The sequence below is a fragment of the Macrobrachium rosenbergii genome, chromosome 43 (genome assembly GCF_040412425.1).
Source record: "Macrobrachium rosenbergii isolate ZJJX-2024 chromosome 43, ASM4041242v1, whole genome shotgun sequence".
NCBI classification, from domain to species: Eukaryota; Metazoa; Arthropoda; class Malacostraca; order Decapoda; family Palaemonidae; genus Macrobrachium; species Macrobrachium rosenbergii.
Genome location: NC_089783.1, coordinates 28,705,226 through 28,727,670, shown reverse-complemented (window position 1 = coordinate 28,727,670; position 22,445 = coordinate 28,705,226). Strand labels below are relative to the sequence as shown.

General features: G+C 37.4%; 1 protein-coding gene across 1 annotated transcript; it reads left to right on the top strand.

The window, feature by feature from the left end:
• Positions 1–5,701: 5,701 nt before the first annotated feature.
• LOC136829034 (glucose dehydrogenase [FAD, quinone]-like) lies at positions 5,702–22,403 on the top strand. Its single transcript, XM_067087421.1, has 13 exons — positions 5,702–5,843; positions 6,670–6,878; positions 10,074–10,260; positions 12,187–12,321; positions 12,939–13,060; positions 13,472–13,528; positions 14,231–14,344; positions 14,791–14,947; positions 16,730–16,890; positions 17,252–17,429; positions 17,981–18,054; positions 19,813–19,964; positions 21,899–22,403. Exons 1-13 carry the CDS (start codon positions 5,702–5,704, stop codon positions 22,077–22,079), a joined length of 1,869 nt encoding a protein of 622 aa, XP_066943522.1. The 3' UTR covers positions 22,080–22,403.
• Positions 22,404–22,445: the final 42 nt, after the last annotated feature.

Here is a 22,445-nt window from a genome sequence, read left to right as displayed (position 1 = left end):
TCCTATGCAATCATGTCGTATCGTTTAAGAGTATAGCTGTACAAGCGTAAAAATTAAACAAAGCAACACTTAAATAGACAAATAACTGCAATATAAAAACATACACATATGCACACTAAAATGTAAATACACAGCACCTCTGTGAACCTCCGTTGTTACTGGGGGAAGGTTTCAATTTCAAAACCTAAAAGTTTTACCACTATACTACAGCTCCATGGGAGCCACTCGCCTGGAAAGAATGGAAAAAGAGTCCAAGCATAAACGGTGATCGCTACTTTCTGCATGAATGGCACTGTATGGTGGCTTTGCTGAAATCTTATTTGTTTTAAAGGATCTTCCACGATGCTTAAACCATCGCACGCGCTCTTGGCTCTTTGCGTTCCCACGTAAAATGCATTACAGCAATTACATTCATATTTATAAATAGCATAAAATTTTAGCTCTAGGGCAGGGGTTCTCAACCTGGGGTACGCGTACCCCCAGGGGTACGTGACAGGTTTCTCAAAATACTTCGGTTTTGAATAACTGCAAACCTGTTTGTAGGAAGTGGCCTACATGTGCTAGGCTAGATGTGTCCTCCACTAGAACCAGGACACCAAGTGACAACCTTAACAAGGAAACTCCTGGATATGTCACTAGAGAGAAAACTCTCTTGGACTACACAATTTAAACTTAATAAACTAATTAAAAAAAAACCATGCATTTCTTTTGACCCTTCCAGATGCTGCATTGTGGGAAAGGGGTAGGTGACCAATACTGAAAGACTTCAAGGGGTATGTAAGACTGGATAAGATTAAAAAGGCTGAGAACCCCCGCTCTAGGGGTACAACGTCTCAACACTTCAAAAAGCTATCAGTGGTATACTTAAGTATAAATACTACCCCGATACTAATTTGGGGTTAAAATTCTCTTTTAGTTCGAGCAGCCTATTTTTCATGGAAAAAATCTTATTACCATAGAAAAAACATAGAAAAATATAGCAGCGCATTACTGGCTTTTGAAATAGCAACTTCAGGGGATATTAACAACTTTTCCAACTGTTTGCCAACACATGTATCTATGAGTTATATTAAAACCCTTTTCATGAGGCATTTCTTTTATAAAATGAAATTCTGAATAAAGACAAAAATAACTTGAACAAATAACATACGCTACAGAATGAGCTTGGTCAATTTTGTTATGAGTCCCGCAAATGTTTGTTTCCTGTATACAGGTGTCGAAAAATTGTTTTCAATTTATATATATATATATATATATATATATATATATATATATATATATATATATATATATATATATATATACACACACACACACACACACACACATATATATATATATATATATATATATATATATATATATATATATATATATAAATGTGTGTGAGTGCCATATGTTTTGTCACTCGGCATCGACAGGCACCTCAGGACGAGAGATGTCCCTATATTATAGTCATTGTTCAAGAGGCGGTGAAATGGCGTATTTGGGTCAATCATCCCGAAGAGAATGGCTCAGACAGGTCCTCGGAAGTAGGTCGAATGGCTGGAGATATACTCCGAAGTGCTTGTGGAGGAAGCGAGCATTTGATTGACTGTTCGTGTCTCGGTAAGGCAGGAGAGTGGTCAGGCGTTTGCGGTTATTTTTAGCTTTAGTAATTCGATCCGCAACATTTGTGGATTCAGTGTAACTTTGTGCTTTGATAGGCATTATTTCTCTCTCTCTCTCTCTCTCTCTCTCTCTCTCTCTCTCTCTCTCTCTCTCTCTCTCTCTCATATGTATTTACATACAGATATGTATATATAGATAGATATCTATACATATATGTATATGTATACACACATGTATATATATATATATATATATATATATATATATATATATATATATATACACTGAAGTGTATCAACAAACGAAATGTTCTCTGATATTTAATTTTTTTATTTGTAAGAATCAGTCAGCATGATTGCTTTTGTGTCCGTTACGAAATGCCATCGAGTGTAAGAAATGGTGTTAATATCTTCTTAAAAGGTTATGCCTTATTAAATGGCTGCTCGCGTTGATGTTAGAGATACCTGACTTACTTTGATTTCAAGACGGGTATTGGCTAAGTGAACACCTGTGCTAACGACGCACTGTGAATAAGGGCGTGCGTAGTTGCAACAAAAGAACGTCGTGATTGCAAGAAAATGCGTTTTCACAATACGTTTTCAGAATACGTGAACGCTTTCCCGCGAAATTGCGGAAACTTCCGTGAACTAGGAGTGATAAGGCATTTGCCTGAAGTGAATAAGAGGTCATAAAACAGGGATTAGATATTATTTTCCAAATAGCAGAATCTATTAAAGATATCGTTACATTGATCGAAGATTATAGATGAAAGGCAGGATTCGCCCATGCTGATAGTGATAAAACTAATAGTCGCCGAAGGTCCCTAGCTAGTAGAATCTAGGCCTATAGCCTGAGCACAACGAATGTCAAGCAAAACTTAAGGTGCACCGATATAAGTTCCAAAAATCAGCGGATATAACTTTCTTGGCAGTCACACTAACTTCACACACTTATCTGAGATTGGGGTAATAAATCCATATGAGGATAATTGAAAGGAACTCGAAATGCGTTGGACTGATAGTAATGAAAGGATATGAAATGGGGTAGCAGTCACTCACGCTCCTCCATAGGGACCAAACAATGAATGTACAGAAGGTGCGTTTTACAGTCAAGTTATTCTGAGCTTCACGTTCAGGCGTTCACTACGGAATCAAGTTATATCTTTCATTCTTTACTTCATCGTTGAACGCTAATTTCCCTACTCATAGTGACATTATATGTCAATGATGCTTGTTAATTAGCACAATTTTAACTTGTGAATGTTGTTATCATCTAATACTGGTAGCTACTTTAGTGACTGGTGCGTGATATTTTCGCCACACTTCCGATGCTTGACTCGAGTGAACAGTGTCTGTACACAGTTGTGTTTCCTGTACACAGTTGTGTTTCCTGTGAGATCCAAATAACACGTTTCAGCGGTTCTTTGACTGCCTCTAATTATCATTCGCGAACTGTTACTCAGGCTTTATACCGGGCCATTTAGTTACAGAAAAGTTACGATCCTGTAGTCGCAAAACTTGTTCCTAAGTATTATTTGTGTAATGATGTCCAAAACATCTTTTGATTTTATTCAGTTTAATTTCACTTCTTAACATGTAAGCAAATGCAAATAAGGTGCGTATAATAAATGCAAGTAAATATTTGGAATATTGTCCTATTCTTTACTACAATATTGGTTAAACTTAGATCTGTTGATCATACGAAAAGAAACCGAAAGTTTTTAATACTTACATCAAATCTAATATTTGCTTGTTAATGAGTATGGATAAATACCCTTGCAAATCATACTGAACTCTAATTAATACAACTGCGGCCCTCTCTACTATTTTGCCAATTGCCCCAATCCAACTTGACCTTTTAACATTCTTCCTCCAACTGAAATTAAGTTTTGGTAAAACCTTTAATATATCATGGACAAAGAGTAAGCACACGCTTATAAATTATACAACAGACCTTATTAAACAACAATCGTAACGAAAGAAACGTAACCTGTAGGTAAACCTTTTCGTTTCATCTTTGATTATACGAATTGGAAATGAGTATTTTGCTAGCAGCCTAATACTGAATGGATGGTAATTACCCCACTGACCTTTTCTACTCATTAACTTGCGGGTGAGTTTCTGCCGTGGAGCACCGCATACCGCTTGTCACTTCCTTCGCTTGCAAAACGGGATAGGAAAGAAAGATATTTATAGATACAACTTCGCTCACTTGTGGAGGAATTATCGCCGGTAAAATTGAAAGTCTTCTCCCGAAGGGTTGTTGCAAGAACACTTGTAATAACTGGTTTCCATCTTTCTTTTTCGCTTCTTTTCTACAAGCATGCTACATTTTAGTTGTTGGTGATTTTATGTATACGTGTGTATAGAGAGAGGGAGATTGTGTGTGTGTATATATATATATATCTATATGATATACATACACAATGTATATGATATACATATATATACATATAAATTCATGAATTAATAAGCAAACAATATATCAAACCAACAGTTGATATTCGCTGTAGGCACACTGAAATGTGCAAACGGAAAACGCAGCTTGTTAAAGTACAGCTAGGCCGAAGAGGAGACATAAATGTATATATATAATACTAATAATGTGGAGTACAGCCTTGGCAGAGGCTGTTCAGTTATGCCTGTAGAGGTGACTCGTAGCCACACCCTTGAACACGTAATACTTGTTTCGTACTTTTCCTTCGACCGCATCCTCTAATTTTAATACTAAAATTTCATTGTCATTCTTATCTTTCTTTTTTTACATTGCTCAAAGCCGGGAGCATGAGAGGATTGTAAAACCATGTGGCCACATACATACATACATACATACATACATACATACATACATACATACATGCATACATACAAACCACAGTAAAACGATAACAAAGTTTGTTGATTTCTGATTATTGTGGTCACACTCGCTTTTAGTTTTCTGCAAAAGAAAACTATTGTGACGGCTCTGTATGTCCGCCTGCACTTTTTCCTGTCTGCACTTTTTCTGTCTGCACTTTTTCTGTCCGCCCTCAGATCTGACAAACTACTGAGGCTAGAGGACTGCAAATTGGTATGTTGATCATCCGCCCTCCAATCGTCAAATATACCCTCTAGTCTCAGTAGTTTTGATCTTATTTAAGGTTAAATTTAGCCATGATCTTGCGTCTGGCAACGCTATAGACAGGCCACCACCCAGCCGTGGCTGAAATTTTCATGGGCCGCGGCCCATACAGCATTATACGCTGTACAGAAAAATCGATTGCGCCGAAGAAACTTCGGCGCATTTTTTACTTGTTATTTCTGATGAACGATATCTTTTAGTTGTATGCTCCTTGTTTTTACTTCAGGAGATGAACAAAATATTTTAATAATATTTCGTGCCTCATAAGATTTGAAATCTACACCTATTGTTGCCTTTTTTACTCCAGAATGTTGACCCAGTGATTCCGTAGAATTTCTTCGCGAGAAGAAATTCTACGGATTGTCATGGAACTTGAACAAAATAATAATTTGAAAATCTTTGGTGCTTCAACTAATTTCAAATCGACTCTTATATTCCTCTCGCTTTATTCTAGGAAGTTGACTAAATAGTCCCGATTGACTTACTTCTTCGTGAGGAGTCTGGAAGCCATACTTTTTGCAAGTTTCACGTCTTTTAGTCATGAAAGTGCTGAACTAATAAAAATAACGTTTTGAAAATCATTCAGGCTTCACTGGATTTCAGACTGACTTTTATCTTCTTCCTGTTTTGTTCCAGAAAGATGATAAAATGATTCCTGAGTACTTTGTATGTTATTCCTCTTCCAGTTTTCAGTTAGTTGGCTGCGAAAGTAATGAAGTAAACAAAATATTTTGGAAGTCTGTCATGCGTCCCTTGATTTTAGATCGACTAATATTTTCTCCTTAGTTTATTCCAGGATGTTAACAAATTGAACTGGAGGATTTCTTCTTAAGGACTTCGGGGGGCCATTTTTCTTCCAGCTTTCCGTCCCTTGGTTATTATTTTACTGAAGTAAATTAATTAAGAGTCTTCTTTGCTTAACCTGATTTTAATCGACTGCTGTTTTCTCGTTTTCCAGGAAGTTACCAAAATGATCCCTGAGGATTTCTTCGCGAGGTCTTTAGGAATCGTCATTCTACCAATTTTACGTCTGCTCGTTATCTTGCTGCTGAAAGATATTGCCCAGTACGAAATTGCCGATGTTATTTCTCTGGAGTATGATTTCATTGTCGGTTCGTATCCAGTATTTGTTATGTTACTCCGTGTACTTGGTATTTTTAGCTAAAAATCCATCAGCTTTGGATTTTGATTTCTGATGTATATATAAATAATATATTTCCTTGATTTTTTAGTGAATATTCCATCTTCATTAACGTTTCATCTTGTATTTTAAATATTTTTTAATGAACTAGTATCTAAGAAGGATTTATTTCGAATGCTCATTCAAAATGCACTATATTTATATTATATTGACTTATTACAATGAGCCATACATATGACAGAGAATATGATTTTAGACTTTTTTTAACTAGAGCCCATTTTGTACTTGTTACGTCAGCTAAATTATCCCTTGAAATATAATTGTTGGCACCCTCTCAATAAAAAAAAAATAAAATGGAAAACTCAGCTCTGAAGATTTAAGGATAGTAAAATAATTTTCGTCATTTGCGCAGATAATGACAAAAGAAGTATTTTGAGAACGTAACTTCTGTATTTAGAAATTCATGAAACTTACAGTTCTAGATAATATCTTTTCTGTCGACATTCGGATGAATAAGTCCCTCAATTCATAAATATCTAATGAGTTTCTTACATATGGAACTTTTCCATCAATTCAGTTTTGTAAATAATAACTGACAGAGTTAGCATGATAATTTTACTTTAAAATTTATCCAAACTAACTCTGGTTTCCGGAGTTGATATCTTGTATAGTAGTGATCATAATTCCTGGCTTTCACGAAGTAGCGCTAGTAAGAATCCTGTGCATCGAAAGAATAGGACACTTTCATAACTCCTTTGCACAGGAACCTCCTAGGATTCATTCACTTCTGCCCACAGTTGGTTCCGGAACAGCTGGCACCATTATTGCCTCTAGACTTTCGGAGATGAAGGACTGGAAGGTTCTCCTGCTGGAGGCCGGGTCTATACCCTCTCCTGACAGCTACATCGTTCCCTTCATTTCTGCCCAGTTCATTGCTGGGAACCCTAGCATATGGCGCCACAAAACCGTCCCTCAGCAATACTCCAATCTGAATTTCATTGAGCAGGTAAAGATGGTCAAGTAGTGTTCGGTTGACAGTTGTTGGTTAATTTGTTTAAAATATTTCCATTTGAATTGCTCCCGTAGGGGGTTAGTGCCGTCGGTGCTCCTAATGCGGTGCACTGTAGGCATTACTTAAGGTTCTTTGCAGCATCCCTCCGGCCCCTAGCTGCAACCCCTTTTATTCCTCTTACTATACCTCCGTTCATGATCTCTTTCTTCCATCTGACTTTCCACCCTTTCCTAACAATTGATTCATAGTGTAACTGCGAGGTTTTCCTCCTGTGCCTTTAAAACTTTTTTACTGTCAATTTCCCTTTCAGCGCTGAAAAATCTCTCCCAGCACTTGGCTTTTGGACCAAATTCTATATTCCATTCTATTCTAATCTGAACAGCATTGATCAGGTAAAGATAACTGTTTATCATATTAATTAGATTACAATAATTTGGTTTCCATTGACTGAGTAAAGTCTTCTTTCTCAGCATCTTTTCCCACTTCTGTGTGGGGTCGACGTTTCTGACAGCTTTCCTCCACCTGCCTCGGTCAAACACATCGTCCTCTGACAACTGTTTGTCTCTCAGATCTTCTTTAACAGCATCCATTCACCTACGCTTCGGTCTTCCTCTCGCTCTCCCACCAGGCACCTCCACCCTCATCACTCTCCTCCCTATATTATGTCTCATCCCTTCTCATCACATGGCCATGCCACCGCAGTCTTCTTTCAGGGGCCTTCTTTGCTAGTTCTACGACTTTAGAAGCTCCTCTTGTTCTCTTATTCTTGATCCTGTCAATTTTTGTCACTCCACACATCCATCCAAGCATTTTCATCTCTACCACATCCAATTTCTTCTCATGTTCTCTCTTTTCGGGTAAAGAGTGTTGGTATCTTTTAGTTACTAATACTACTACTACTACTGATGCTACGGCTCCATATAGCACGACTGCTCACGGTGTGTGCGCAGTGCGTGCTGTCTAATGCACTTGAGCCTACTCCAACTTTCTCATAGACTGACTGATTGATTATAAGTTATCTGGCGTTACAGCTACCGGGGTCACTGACACCAACGGGCTTCGGGATTACTTCTCACAAAAAAATATACCCTTTGTCGAATAACCTAAATGACTTGACTGGAGAGGTACCCAGTTCACCTGGAGTTCTTAGAATGTTTAGTGTTCTTGCCCCATAAAAATACATTTTAACTCTAAAAGTGCTCTTATGTTAATTTTTGTGTTTTTTACCAACATTCTTTTTGCACGCAGAAACTCATACCAGCGCCACCTGCACGAATGACCTAAGTCTAAGAATTGAATACACAAAGCAAGTGGCGTTACTACAGAAACAGCATGAATATGTCCACGGCTATGTGGTTCACATAACCGAACCTGATGTACAAAATGTTTTTAATGAATACAATGTTCCCAACAGTCAAAACGTACCCAATGAATGGGTATAATTTGTCCTTTGGGTATGTTTTGTTCATTGAATATATTTTGTTCATTGGGTGCATTTTGTAATGTGGGTACATTTGGTACACTGGATTCATTTTGTCCAATGGTAACATTTGCCTGTTAAGCATGAGTCGCTTATCAAATGCATTGTCTGTAGGGTGCATTCTGCCCATAGTGTTTTATCGGCAGAGGTCACTGCCTAAAAATGAAGACTTAATTGGAATATATGTATAGAATTTAGGCCAGGCGCTGGGATCTATGAAGCCATTCAGCACTAAAAGGGAAATGGCAGTAGGAAGATTTGAAAGGTATAACAGGTGGAAAACCTTGCAGTTGCACTATGGAATTGTGAGAGGGTGGAAAGTTAGATGGAAGAAAGAGAGTACGAACGGAGGTACAGTAAAAGGAATGAAAGGGGTTGCTGCTAGGGGCCGAAGAGAAGCTGCAAAGAGCCTTAAGTAATGCCTACAGAGCACCACGTGAGGCGCACTGACGGCACTACCCCTCTACGGGGAAAAAATGAAGACTGAGAACCTGTCTGCAGAAGAATAAGAATCAGGGGATTTTGATTCAGTCTGATGTATCAGTAGAGGCTTGAGCTTTCTATGTAGTAGGCTTCGTTTCTTTCTCACATTCATCGATTGAGGTCAAGCTCATAGATTGCGTCAGTATGCAGCCCCTGCGTTTGCAATTTTAGCTCCATCTCAGCTGTAAGTTCGATTCGCACCTTGACGATTGACTGCCAAAATATGCCAGATGCCATATTGGCCCGGGGATGGGGCTAGTGACCTCATCCAAAAATATACTTGAAGAAAACCGGAAGGGTAATTAATATCACCTGGAGCCAACCACACTGACTGGAAAATTCGTGTAGATGGATAATTATAATGGTAAAGATAGATAATATAGTTAGAAGATTGTGTATTCTTCTTCTTCTTCTTCTTCTTCTTCTTCTTCTTCTTCTTCTTCTTCTTCTTCTTCTTCTTCTTCTTCTTCTCAGCTTAGTTCCGTTTCTATGCGGGGTCGCCGTTTTGAATGAGCCGCTTCCATCTGCCTCTGTCCCGCGCTTCTGCTTCGTCAAGTCCTTCTTCTTCTTTTAACGTGCTTGTTTTCCCATTTGTATGGGGTAAGCACGATGCCTTCTTTTGAAGGACTTTGATTTGGCTTTGGGGGTAGACTGTACTCTCGATCGGCTGCCCTGCCTGTCATCGCTTAGACCCCGGTAGCATATGTACATGTATTGTACCAGTCACCAGCGCCCTTTCTCCCAGCAGCTAGGAATCGTTGCGTGGTTTAGGTCGACAGTCGAGATGTGTGAGGTGTCTGTTATGTTTTTAGAATATGTTGGAGTGGCTTTGTGTGTATTAGTCTGTAACACCCATTTGATTTATCTGCTTCGTCAAGTCCCTTCTCCCTCAAGTCTTCCCTCACACAATCTCTCCATCTCTTTCTTGGTCTTCCTCGTCGTGTTCTACTCTGCACTTCCATCTCCATGGCATGCCTTCCAATAAGGTCTTCCTTCCTCCTCAGTAGGTGTCCGTACCATCTCAGTCTCCCCTCCTGCACTTTCTTTGACCCTCTTGTATGCTCCTTCCTAATCCTATCCTCCCTCTCCACACAAGACATCCATCTTAACTGTTTCATCTCTGCTACGTCCGGTTTTTCCTCCTCTCTCTTTGCCACAAGAAAGTTGACCATCATTCTGAATAATAATAACCGATATATGAAATTATTTACTAATTCATTTTTCAGAGAGGTCTAGCACCAGCTGGCCGGGTCTTAGGGGGAGGGTCCACCATAAATGGTCTCTCTTACGTGCGAGGAAGCAGACAAGATTTTGATAACTGGGCTGCTTTAGGCAACCCTGGCTGGGACTATCAGTCAGTCTTGAAGTACTTCCAGAAGTTCGAAAGTTACAATGGACCAGCCGGGCCCCAGAGTAAGCAAGAATTAAGATTTTTCGTACAAAAAAAAAAATAAAAATAAAAAAAAAATTGTAATTATAGTTTAGTTCTTGTGTAATGTAAATGTCTAAATTCTAAATGACAGCTGGGCTATATGAATTATACTGATGATATTGATAGAAACAATAACATAATACCTCATCGTATAATAATAATAATAATAATAATAATAATAATAATAATAATAATAATAATATTAATAATAATAATAATAATAATAATAATAATAATAATAATAATAACAATTTAGTTCTCGTGTAATGCAAATGTCTAAATTTTAAATGACGGCTGGGTTATATGAATTATAATGATAATATTGATAGAAACAAAAGCATAAGACCTCATCGTCTAGAGATCATGATACTTTATGTTTAGCAAATATCTCTATACTGCAAAGTGTAGAAAATTTTGTTTACTTAACCCAGCTTGACATTTTAAATTTTAACGTTGCATTTTTGTTCATTTAGCATATTGTTAAATAACACATAAAAACTTCAAAATACACATAAATCTGTATCCTAGCATGAAAACTAACTTTACAGAGACTCTTCAGAGAGAAACACCCTGAAGTGTAAACGCAACTAGCAAGGGATGGGTGCGCTGTGAATGGGGTGGCATATGCCAGAAAAATACGTTGAAACAAATTTTGCACTATGTTGTCGGATTAGGGTGCGTGTCAGTGGCGTAACTAAGGGGGGTTGGGTGGAGGGGTTGTCCGGCCCGGGCGGAACGCTGGCATCTTTTGAGCACGTCTGGTCTGGCCTAATTCTAGGTTTTCTAGCATATTTCGTCTGATCGGAACACTGAACAGCGATTTATCGACTCTGCTGTTGGACTTTGATGTTGTTATTAGCGAATTCGCTTCTAACAGAGCTTGTTGTAAATCTACTGTGTTGTTTTTGTTTTAGCTTTATGAAATAAAATAAATGACTGAGATGTTAAGGCTTAAAATGTGCGTTAAATTTTCACCACTTTAGTACTTTTTAGCTCGGGAATGGGGAGGCACTTTCAGAGTCCGCCCCGGGCGCCACTAACGTTAGTCATGCCACTGATGCGTGTCCTATAAAAGATGAAGGGAATACTACGGTAACTTCGCAACTGTAACGTAAATACAATATATCAAGTACGTCATGTCGCTTTGCAATCTTTTGACGATTTTGTAATGGCGAAATGTCGAGTTCATCGCTCACAGACTATTTGCGTTACAAACAGAAATACCAGCTGAAACAACGGAGCAGTTTAAAGGAAGTAACTGAATGCCGAGTACTTTACCGCATTTTACACATCTTCGGGGCACAAAGGGTCATAAAGTAAATAATTTTTATTATCATACTTCTATGTAAGAGCTTTCTTTCTTATGTATTATATACTTCGTTTCCTTTTGTGTTCCGCAGATGTGTGAAGGACACGAAAATACTGGACACTCCCTTTTTTCTTTTTAAACATTTCCTGTGGCTCCTCCTGACAATGAAATCACATGAAGATCTGTGACATTTAAGCACACAGAAATACATATGTGGATGACAGTGAATCTTATACAGAAGGGTAACACTTACCTTTGCCAGTGGTAGAACTCTTATCTAATATTTCCCGTTGAGATGTGTCCTCATCATTCAAAACAGATTTTGTACTGTAATAAAATGATGAACAAAAAAGGTTAGAGCCATATAGCAACATAAAACACATACTGAATTAACACTTAATGATAAAAACAACAAGTGTTCTTTTACTGTAATATCATTATACTGCTGTAAACTACCATAAACTATCTTAAACTTTGTCCCTTGAGTGACAGTCATCAAAAATCTACCCTTTTTAAAGAATTGTACAATGGAAGTTCTAGTTGAATTGAATCAATGTAATAATAAAGAATAACAAAGATCAAATTATCTTTTCCATAGACGAGTACTATGGGAATTCAGGTCCAATTGGTGTTACCCCAACAAAAGGAGGACCCCTCACCGATGCCTTTTTGTCTGGTGGTGCCCAGCTTGGGTATCCTGTGCTGGAGGACTACAACGGACCTCAGCAATTAGGTAAGGTTTGAAAAGAACTTTTTCGAAACACTACTTATATACCCCGAGGTTGATGATGCCGCGATGTCTTCATTTTTCTTTAGGAACTGTCCAGAATAGTACATGAAAATATTCAGCGTCTTCATTATTTTCTTTGTTTATTTTTGATGGACCTCCCATTTCATGCATCTCATTTTTATTGTTTTGTTACTGACATTTTATTGTATCTCTACATAACTGTGTTTCAGACAGACGTGTCTTGAATGTCTTCTGAAATGTATATAAGTTTTTGCGTTATTTCAGTTTTTGTTGTCAATGATTTAGGACGCTAGCGCCTGCCAGAAAAAATAGATATAATCAGGTATTTTTAATAGCATATTTGCAGCCATTAGGGTAAGAGTATAAAACTTAAATCAGTTTGAAATTAGTGATACTATCCTCATTGCGCTTAGCCTTCAATCAACAACAAATCTACATTTACATAACCATTTTAATGAACAAGAATGCATTTTAATGCTAGTACATATCTCGGTACGCTTATAGAAAACCGGCTTTAATTTAAAATTTAGATGTATAGCAAGCTAAGCTGAATGAAAGAAATATGAGAGATATAACTTTGTTTTCCGTTTTCTCAAAAGGCTTTGCAAAACTGATTATAAATAGCAAAGAGGGTCTACGCTCTTCAACAGCCCACGAATACCTCAAGGACTCCTCAAGACGACCCAACCTGGACGTTCTTCACAGCGCTATGGTTCATAAGGTATCTGACATCATCACTTTCTTAATTCTTCTATATTTACAACTTATGCTTTACATTTTCTCGTTGCCAGCAACGGATGCTTACAATATATGCTTATTTTCCAACTGTATTATTTTGGTAAATCTCTAGTTTAAAATGTTTCACTAGTTAGATTTAAGATCAGCACTGGTCCTGATCTACTACTTGATTTGAGTTATTTACTACTGATCTTATTTTGTTGAGCGCTGCCGTGATATAAACTTGCCTTGAAATCAACTGATATACTTGAAACTGACGTTAAGGTCTGTGCTGCATATAACAACAAGGTCACAGTCAGTGCTGCCGTGATATGACCTTATCTTGAAATCAGTTAATGCAACTTATACTGAAGTGGAGGTCTGTACTACATACATTGGTTTATTCACTTTCCAGGTTATTTTCAACGACGAAAAAAGAGCAGTTGGTGTGCAATTTGAACGCTATGGCAAGGTAAGCACATTGATTTAGTGAGTAATCTATCCTATGGATATAAAACTAGCTATGTAGAGAGCCTACTAACTGATAGTTATTGAGATTTATTACACAGCTACATTGTCAGACAGACACTGGCTTGTTTTTGCAATTAACATGCCACAGAATGTTAATTCTATGCAACATTACGGCTCATGGTATGTGTTCCACGAACGACATTCATTATGAGGCATTTGACATGAAGACATAGTGAAGATCTATGGAAGCAGGTAAAAGCCAAGGGATATCCCGAAATCCTTGAAGCTGAACCACTTCCCTCAGCTGGTAAACAGAGTAAGGCTGATAAACAGTAGTCTCACTGCCGTGGCAAATTAGGTATCTTTTCCAGCCTTTGGCCTAACCCGCCGACATCTGTGCCCTTTCAGTCGTTTTCAGAATTGTTTCAATGCACTATAAGAGGGATTGTTTGACACACTCCTTTTTTTCAGTGGTTTCCTTCATTTGGATTTCAAGTCTGTTCACTGCCTAATGGCTCCACCTAATGGCTGTTCCTTTCCATGCACTTAGATCCAATTGTACACACAAAATTGACAGTTTTACTATAAACGAGAGCCATCTATGTTTTGATCTTTCCTCAAGTTCTTCGACAAACTGACAGGAATTTGCCATATTCTGCTGAATTCGAGCTAAACATATTATTCTAGTGACATTTCGTTTCAGATATTCACCATCGGCGCCAAACGAGAGGTCATCGTGTCTGCAGGAGTTTTTGAGTCGCCGAAAGTGCTGATGCTTTCAGGCGTTGGTCCTAGGGAACACTTGCAATACCATAATGTAAACACTTTTATTAATTATTGACTGAACCCATGTTATAAAAATATTTGGAATATGGCCTTCATTTTACATATGCATAGGAAAATTTGCATTATATAATATATTAATTATGAAAACTCATAGAATATGCCAGATCTCTTTAGCCTTGACGCACTGAGAAATGTAACATTTCATGAAATATAACAGTGCTTATAGAAAGTGAAGAATCAAATGTAATATGGACACGAAATCATACCAGTCCCATGAAACAGGGAAGTTCTAATGGAAAAGGACAAATTTCATGAAATAAGACATGTCTCATGAAATATAAAATCTGGCAAGTCTCATGGGAATACAACAAGTCTCGTGGAATACCAGTGTCTTATGAAATATAGCCGAAGCCATGAAATAGAGATGAACTATGAATTCTGACCCAGAGACGCCATGTTACTGGACCTTCTTTCCAGGTGGATGTCGTAGCAGACGTTCCAGGAGTGGGAATGAACCTCCAAGATCACGTGGGTCCCATTGGGCTCTGCTGGACCGCGAGGAAAGGGGTATTGCCGAATCCTGTGAAGGAACTCACACTTTCTGCTATAATAGAATTCGCCAAATACCGAACAGGTAATTACGTAGCCTGAGGGAAAATTCCAAAATAAGGTTCTTTGTCTACACCGCAAACTGGCCTTAAGCAAGAAAGGGTGTATGCTAGTATCTGTGAGTTAAATTGACGTTAATTGCACTTCTTAGAAACACGGAGCATATTAAGAACGATGCGTTCAGAAAAACTGCAGGGTAATATAAGTACTGTATAACGTACAGGGTAATTTTCCAAAAGACTTGTTCATTTTCTTCCGTGGTGTTAGCTGAAAGGCAAGCGTATGCATCTGCTCTTATAAGCAACTGTAAACATCGGTATTACGTTATTCAGTGACAGAAGAATTGACTGATAAAAAACTTAGCAGGCTGGTTTTTTTCTGGCAGACCTAATGATTACCCCACAAACTGCTTTCTGTTTTCTGTGACAGGTCGAGTTGTAAGTTTTTCTTCAGTTTCAAAATATGATTTGCCTAACAATTTTTTTTTTTATGAAAAGTGATTCTGAGAAGTTACGTTTTTTACCTGATTGAGAGACTGCTCATTTCCTGCCGAAATTGGACTCGGATGTTCTTGATTTTTTGGGGGTAATGTGCACACTAAAAGTGCCCTATTTTTTTGTCAACTTTATCTATTCTAGTTTTACAAGGCAGAAGTTTTTCAGAATAATTTCATGTACAGGAACTGAATTTAGACACAGGGAAAGGGTACAGGAGTCTATGTCATAAGAGGAGGTGAACAGTACATATTCTAATTGTTTCCACCCAGTCTAATACCCATTTACTCCTAATCAACCGGAATGCCATCTCTTGACTGAAAATGAAGTAAATAATTGTTTCAAGCAAACTGGCAATTGAAATTATCGCTTTTTGAAGATTTCGACCAAGTAAAGAACCGTGTTAAAATTTTCAACAATCTTCTTATAAAAAACAATGGTAAGTTTGGGGTGTGACTACACTACAATAAAACCTGTCATAAACACATGTCGGCAACTTGTTGCATACATATTACAAGCGGGTTGAAAACAAGTCAGCGACCTTAGCAAGTGGAGGGCGAATCTTTGGCAAATGCTGCATAATTGCATGAAACACTGGTTAGAACTACCGGTAATTTTTTAACTGATGCGTATGCAGGTTAAATTGCCGACGTGTGCACGACATGTTTGACTTCAGTGCAGATGCACCTGACAAGTACTAGCTCAGAGGACACAGAATTTGTTTTCATTACTTTCTCTCTCTCTCTCTCTCTCTCTCTCTCTCTCTCTCTCTCCATTTGTAATGTAATTATGATTATAATACTTTCAGGGAAACATATTAACCTGTATCAGTATGTTTCAGCATTACAAAGAGAGAGAGAGAGAGAGAGAGAGAGAGAGAGAGAGAGAGAGAGAGAGAGAGAGAGAGAGAGAAATCTTTACAATTTGAAGTTCCTCGTTGGCCCAGTCGGTAGAGTTCTCGGCTAACACTCTGCTAAGCCCGAGTTCGAGTCTCCGGTCGGCCAATGAAGAATTAGAGGAATTTATTTCTGGAGATAGAAATTCATTTCTCGGTACAATGTGGTTCGGATTCCACAATAAGCTGTAGGTCCCGTTGCTAGGTAACCAGTTGGTTCTTAGCCACGTAAAATAAGTCCAATCCTTCGGGCCAGCCCTAGGAGAGCTGTTAATCAGCTCAGTGGTCTGGTTAAACTAAGATGTACTTAACTTTTTTTTTTACAATTTGAAGAAAGTCAAGAATTCCTGCACGTCCATATTTGGCCTGGAGTAACTGGTGCTAATTTACGACATTTATTCTGTTAATGCTTCTTCAGGTCCCGTGTCCGAATACCCAGGTGACAATCCTAACGCCTTCATCAACGTGAACGGGGGCATTGACCCCACGTGGCCAGACGTCATTATTTTCCTGAGTTCAGTGTTGCCAACGTATGACCTGGGAATATTCTATCCTTCCGCTTACAATTTGAGGAAGCAGGTAGGCCTAATGGTAATCTACTGATGACTTGGGGACGATACCGAAGTTGGATTTAGCTAAATTAATTGTTTTTAATTCATGCAACAATATACATATGTATAATCATCAGTTTTTGTTTGTCCGAATATCTGCTTTGTAATGGTAGAACCAGTTATGTTTTTCCGTGTGGCAGTACAGATATCACAAGAGCGCAAACTTTAAAAAGATTATCTCTATCTTAACATGTAGTAAGGCAGAAGCCCTAAAGTAAGCTTTCTTGATCCTATCTGGCTCATAGTAGGTTAACTAGTTCATCTGAACTGATAGACCCTTGTAGGATACTCGAAGACGATCCTTAAAAGCTTTTTCCTTACGATTGCAGGTCTACTTGGAGCAGTTCAGGGAGCTCTATGGAAATGAAGGATTTTGCATGGACCCTTTTCCCCTTCGGCCGGAGTCCAGTGGCACTGTAAGATTGGCGTCGAACGATCCAAACGCTCTCCCTCTCATTGACCCAAAGTACCTTTCTAATCCAGCGGACGTTGCCACTCTCATTAAAGGTGAGTTGAGGTAGATTCAGAGTAATGTTTCTCATGGGAATGCCCTGCTGGTCACTATAAACCTCTATTGTTAACTGGAAGGGCACGGTTACCTAGAATCTAGTTAGTTGATGATGTTGATGAATCTTGAGAACTGGAAAAGTACGTGGAACGAATTGGTGTTGGTTTGGTATAATGGTTGTGCAATACCCGAAGAACTATTTAATTTAATGAACTAAACTCTTCACCTTTTGGCGATTAAGTGAGAAATGCTTTTACCTTCTGATAAATCCTAAGAATCTTCACCAACCGAAGGATTTTTTGCTAGACTTTTAGAATTAAGGAATGCAAATTATTTTACCCTCTTCGTAATTCTATGTCATTAATGTCATTTAAAATAACTATTGTTTAAGGTCAGCTGATCAATTTCTTATGAAATTTCAAAGAATAATAATTTCAAGACAGCTTATTTCCCCTTGAATTTGACTCGCGAACCTTGAGAGAAATAATTCATGAATGTTTGGCTGAGATATTTCTCTATTGAGTTTTGCTTTTTTAACATGTCTTCCCAGCTGTCAGAGTAGTCAAGGCCATCGGCAACACTACTCGAATGGTGGAGGATCTCGAAGCTAAATTCCATAACAAGGTGAGTAGCGATAAACAAGAAACACATTTGATAAAACAGTCTGATTTTTATCGGAGGTGACGGTGAGTATTCCCGGCCGACATAACAGGAGGTTCTAGCTTGCTTCTGATTGGCCGATGGTTTTCAAGTGTAACCTCTGACAGGTGGAGAGAAGCATGAGCTTCCACCAATCAGGATTAACTTCAATGGTATTGACTGCGAGTATTCTACGTCAGCTAAAAAAAAAGCACACTATAAGTTTAATGCTTCCTCCTTTTACAACGTTAATCATTTAAGTTAAAAATGGCACTCCATTTACACCTGATTTTCCTTTTAAAGGATAATATAAACAACTCTCTTACATCACGAATAGCACGACTTTATGCTGTGAAATCACAGAAAAAGTATAATAGCATTTAAAGTGTGTTCGGTTTTTAGAATTCTCAGTATCCAATTTATTCATCAAAGCGATTCAGCGGGCTCTCATGCCATTCAGGTAAAGTGAAACTATTAACAAACCCCAAACTTGATTTTATTCTTAATTGCCTTATCTCTATTAATTTTTTTTATTGTATTTTTAATTTTCCTCGCTAATTTTTTCTTTTGCTTCGGAAACTTGCTATTCTGGTTAATGATTATTTTGGATCGTCCCATGCAAAATGTGTATTCATGATTAATAATGATAATATACTAATAATAATAATCTTAACTTAAGATAGCCACTGCGACAATATAAAGATATTAATGATAACATTAACCGGAGATTGTTTCTTTAGCCACTGCGACATTGCACAGCATAAATCGAAATTAGAAATTATTCATAACTTAGCCACTACGACAATACATATTAATAATGACAATTTTAATTAGAGATTATTTCTTTCTTAGCCACTGCGACAATGCAATATATAATAAAAATTAGGGGTTCTTCATTACTTAGCCACTACGGCAATGCATATTAATAATTACAATTTTAATCTTAGTTCTTAGCCACTGCGAAATTGCATAATATGAATCAAAATTAGAGATTCTTCATTACTTAGTCACTATGACAATGTATATCAACAATGGCAATTTTAGAGATAATTTCTTTCTTAGCCACTGCGACCTTACATAATGTAAATCAAAGCTAGATTTTATTCATTACTTACCCACTACGACAATGTATATCAACAATGGCAATTTTAGAGATAATTTCTTTCTTAGCAACTGCGACAATACATAATATAAATTAAAACTAGGTTTTATTCATTACTTAGCCACTACAACAATGTATATCAACAATGACAAAATTTAGAGATAATATCTTTCTTAGTCACTGCGACAATACATAATATAATTCGAAATGAGAGGTTATTCATTACTTAGCCACTACGACAATGTTTATTAATAATGACAGTTTTAATCTTAGTTCTTAGCCCCTGCGAAATTGCATAATATGAATCAAAATTAGAGATTCTTCATTACTTAGCCACTACGACAATTCTTCATTACTTAGCCACTACGACAATGTATATTAATATTGGCAATTTTGATTAGAGATAATTTCTTTCTTAGCCGCTGCGACAATGCATAATATAAATCAAAGCTAGATTTTATTCATTACTTAGCCACTACGACAATGTACATTAATAATGACAATTTTAAATAGAAATTATTTCTTCCTTAGCCGCTCAAACAATACATAATATAAATCGAAATGAGAGATTCTTCATCACTTAGCCACTACGACAATGTATATTAATACTGGCAATTTTGATTAGATTATTTCTTCCTTAGCCACTGAAGCAATGCAGCACAGAGGTCTACGACAGCGACAAGTACTGGGAATGCTACATACGCCACATGACAGCGACATTTTACCATTTCACCAGCACATGCAAGATGGCCCCTCCTGAGGACCCCCTGGGAGTCGTGGACGCCCGTCTCAGGTGAGGGATGAGGGATGCACTAAATTCCACAGATGTAAACTGAGCAGTTTAAACACTGAATCAGTTAAGGTCCTCGTTCTGTACAGCAAGGTGCAACGTTAACGCCAATTTGTGTGCTCCAGGTGGTTTTATAGCCCGCGCTTCTGGTAGAGTACCAAATTCAAGGTAATGGAAGAGAGAGAGAGAGAGAGAGAGAGAGAGAGAGAGAGAGAGAGAGAGAGAGAGAGAGAGAGAGAGAGATTTTCGAGTACCAAATTCACTGAAGACGAGGAAGAGAAGAAGTACAAGACAATGGAAGAGAAGGAGAAAGATAGATATAGAGAGAGAGTGATTTTCAACAGCCGCATTGCCTCTACCAATAGGCTCTTGAAATCTTCACTTTCAATGATTACTCTACTTTCGTCACTGAGTTGTCTCGATTCAATAGACATTGTTTTTGCCATGTAACAGATGCAAGTCATAGTGCGATTATCTTTCCCGTCGCAGGTGTCTTCACATAAGTGAGAAGGCAGACGAAAGACAGTAAAGTAGCCAGAGTGTTGAAATTGCCCTGAGACACTTAAATTGGATCATCACATCTTATGTGTGTGTGTGTGTGTGTATGTAATGTGCACGTATGCATACAAATAAACTAATTCTTCAGAAATGGATGGTTTCATCTAAAAGAAATTAAGTACATGGTAGTGAGTCGACTGAACCGGGATGCAACCAAAGTGGAGAAGTGAGTGTAGCTAATACCCTCATGCCAAAATGTTAGCTGAAAATAATATATATATATTTTGTAACCAAGAATCTTTTTTCATTTTGGAGGAGGTGGCGCCAGAGGGGTATAGCCTCCTGGTTTCTCAGTAAGCCTTGAGGGATGAGGTTGGTAGCCCCTCACCCTTTTACTTAACCCCAGCAGATGCTGGTACCCATTAACAGCTGAACTGGTGGGAGCGATCCACGGAGCTAAGACATTGTAAACACACTGGTGGCATCCACCTTCGAAGGAAGCGGTGGGGTCGCTTTATCTATATATATATATATATATATATATATATATATATATATATATATATATAATATATTATATATATATATATATATATATATATATATATATATATATATATATATATATATACATATACATGTATATATATATATGTATATATAGTATATATATATATATATATATATATATATATATATATATATATATATATATATATATATATACATGTATATATATAAATGCACACATGCACAAACACACACACACACATATATATATATATATATATATATATATATATATATATATATATATATACATGTAATAAATATATATATATGTATATATATACAAAGTATATATATATATATATATGAATGAATGAATTTTATCATCACCGTGATTCATATACAAGCATTAAGCTACAAATGTCCTTCAATATCCAATTCGCTCTACCTCGGAATAATATATTTTCATACATGTTACCCGAAGGGGAATTTTTTAGTGGTAATAAGTTATTATCAACTAAAAAATCCCTGAACTTATTATCACCTAAAAATTTCTTCGGGTAACATACATGAAAATACATCATTTCCGAGATAGAGCATATTGATATTAAAGGACATTATATATATATATATATATATATATATATATATATATATATATATATATATATATATATATATATATATATATATATATATATATATATATATATATATATATATTATTTGGGCAATGGTTTCCAAGTATCAGAGACGAATATCATCTGACGAATCCCCGGGCAACAGTCAAGCAGAGAACGAAATATGACAATCGCTCTGTGGTGGGGTCAAGGATGCTGTCTGTAAACTCTATATTTTTTGTCTGCCATTTTTAATTTTTTCATTTTACGAGATGATTTCACCTCCGTCTGCGTTCCTCTCTTCGGCAGAGTCCGTGGGGTGCAAGGTCTCCGCGTAGCAGACGCGTCGATCATGCCCCGAGTGACGACGGGAAACACCAACTCCCCGACGATGATGATTGCAGAGAAGGCTGCCGACATGATTAAGGAGGACTGGCTGCTTACCGATGTTTCAGACGGCCGCAAAAAGCTTTCTGCCGAAAGTTCCTGAGTCTCGAAGAAGGAGCCTCACAGCTGTGACTGTTGGGAAGCCTGATCATCAACGATATCGTGATCAAAGGGAGAAAACTATGATGTATAAAGAAAACGGTATGCATAATACCATTCAGGTAATCTGACAGGTGGTATTTATAGAAAGAAAAATGGCTGATGTGCCCGTAAAGGAAATACCCTATCGCTTATAAAGATTATCAGTCTTTAAACACACGCGTACACATACCTGTCTGTCTATCTGTGTCTATTTATATATGTGTGAATGTTTCCCCATTAGGGCTGGAGGCCTTGTGGTGACGAGTGCATCCAAAAAGTATGATGGGATCCAGAAGTTAAGACCTATTAGGTCTAATTTACACACACA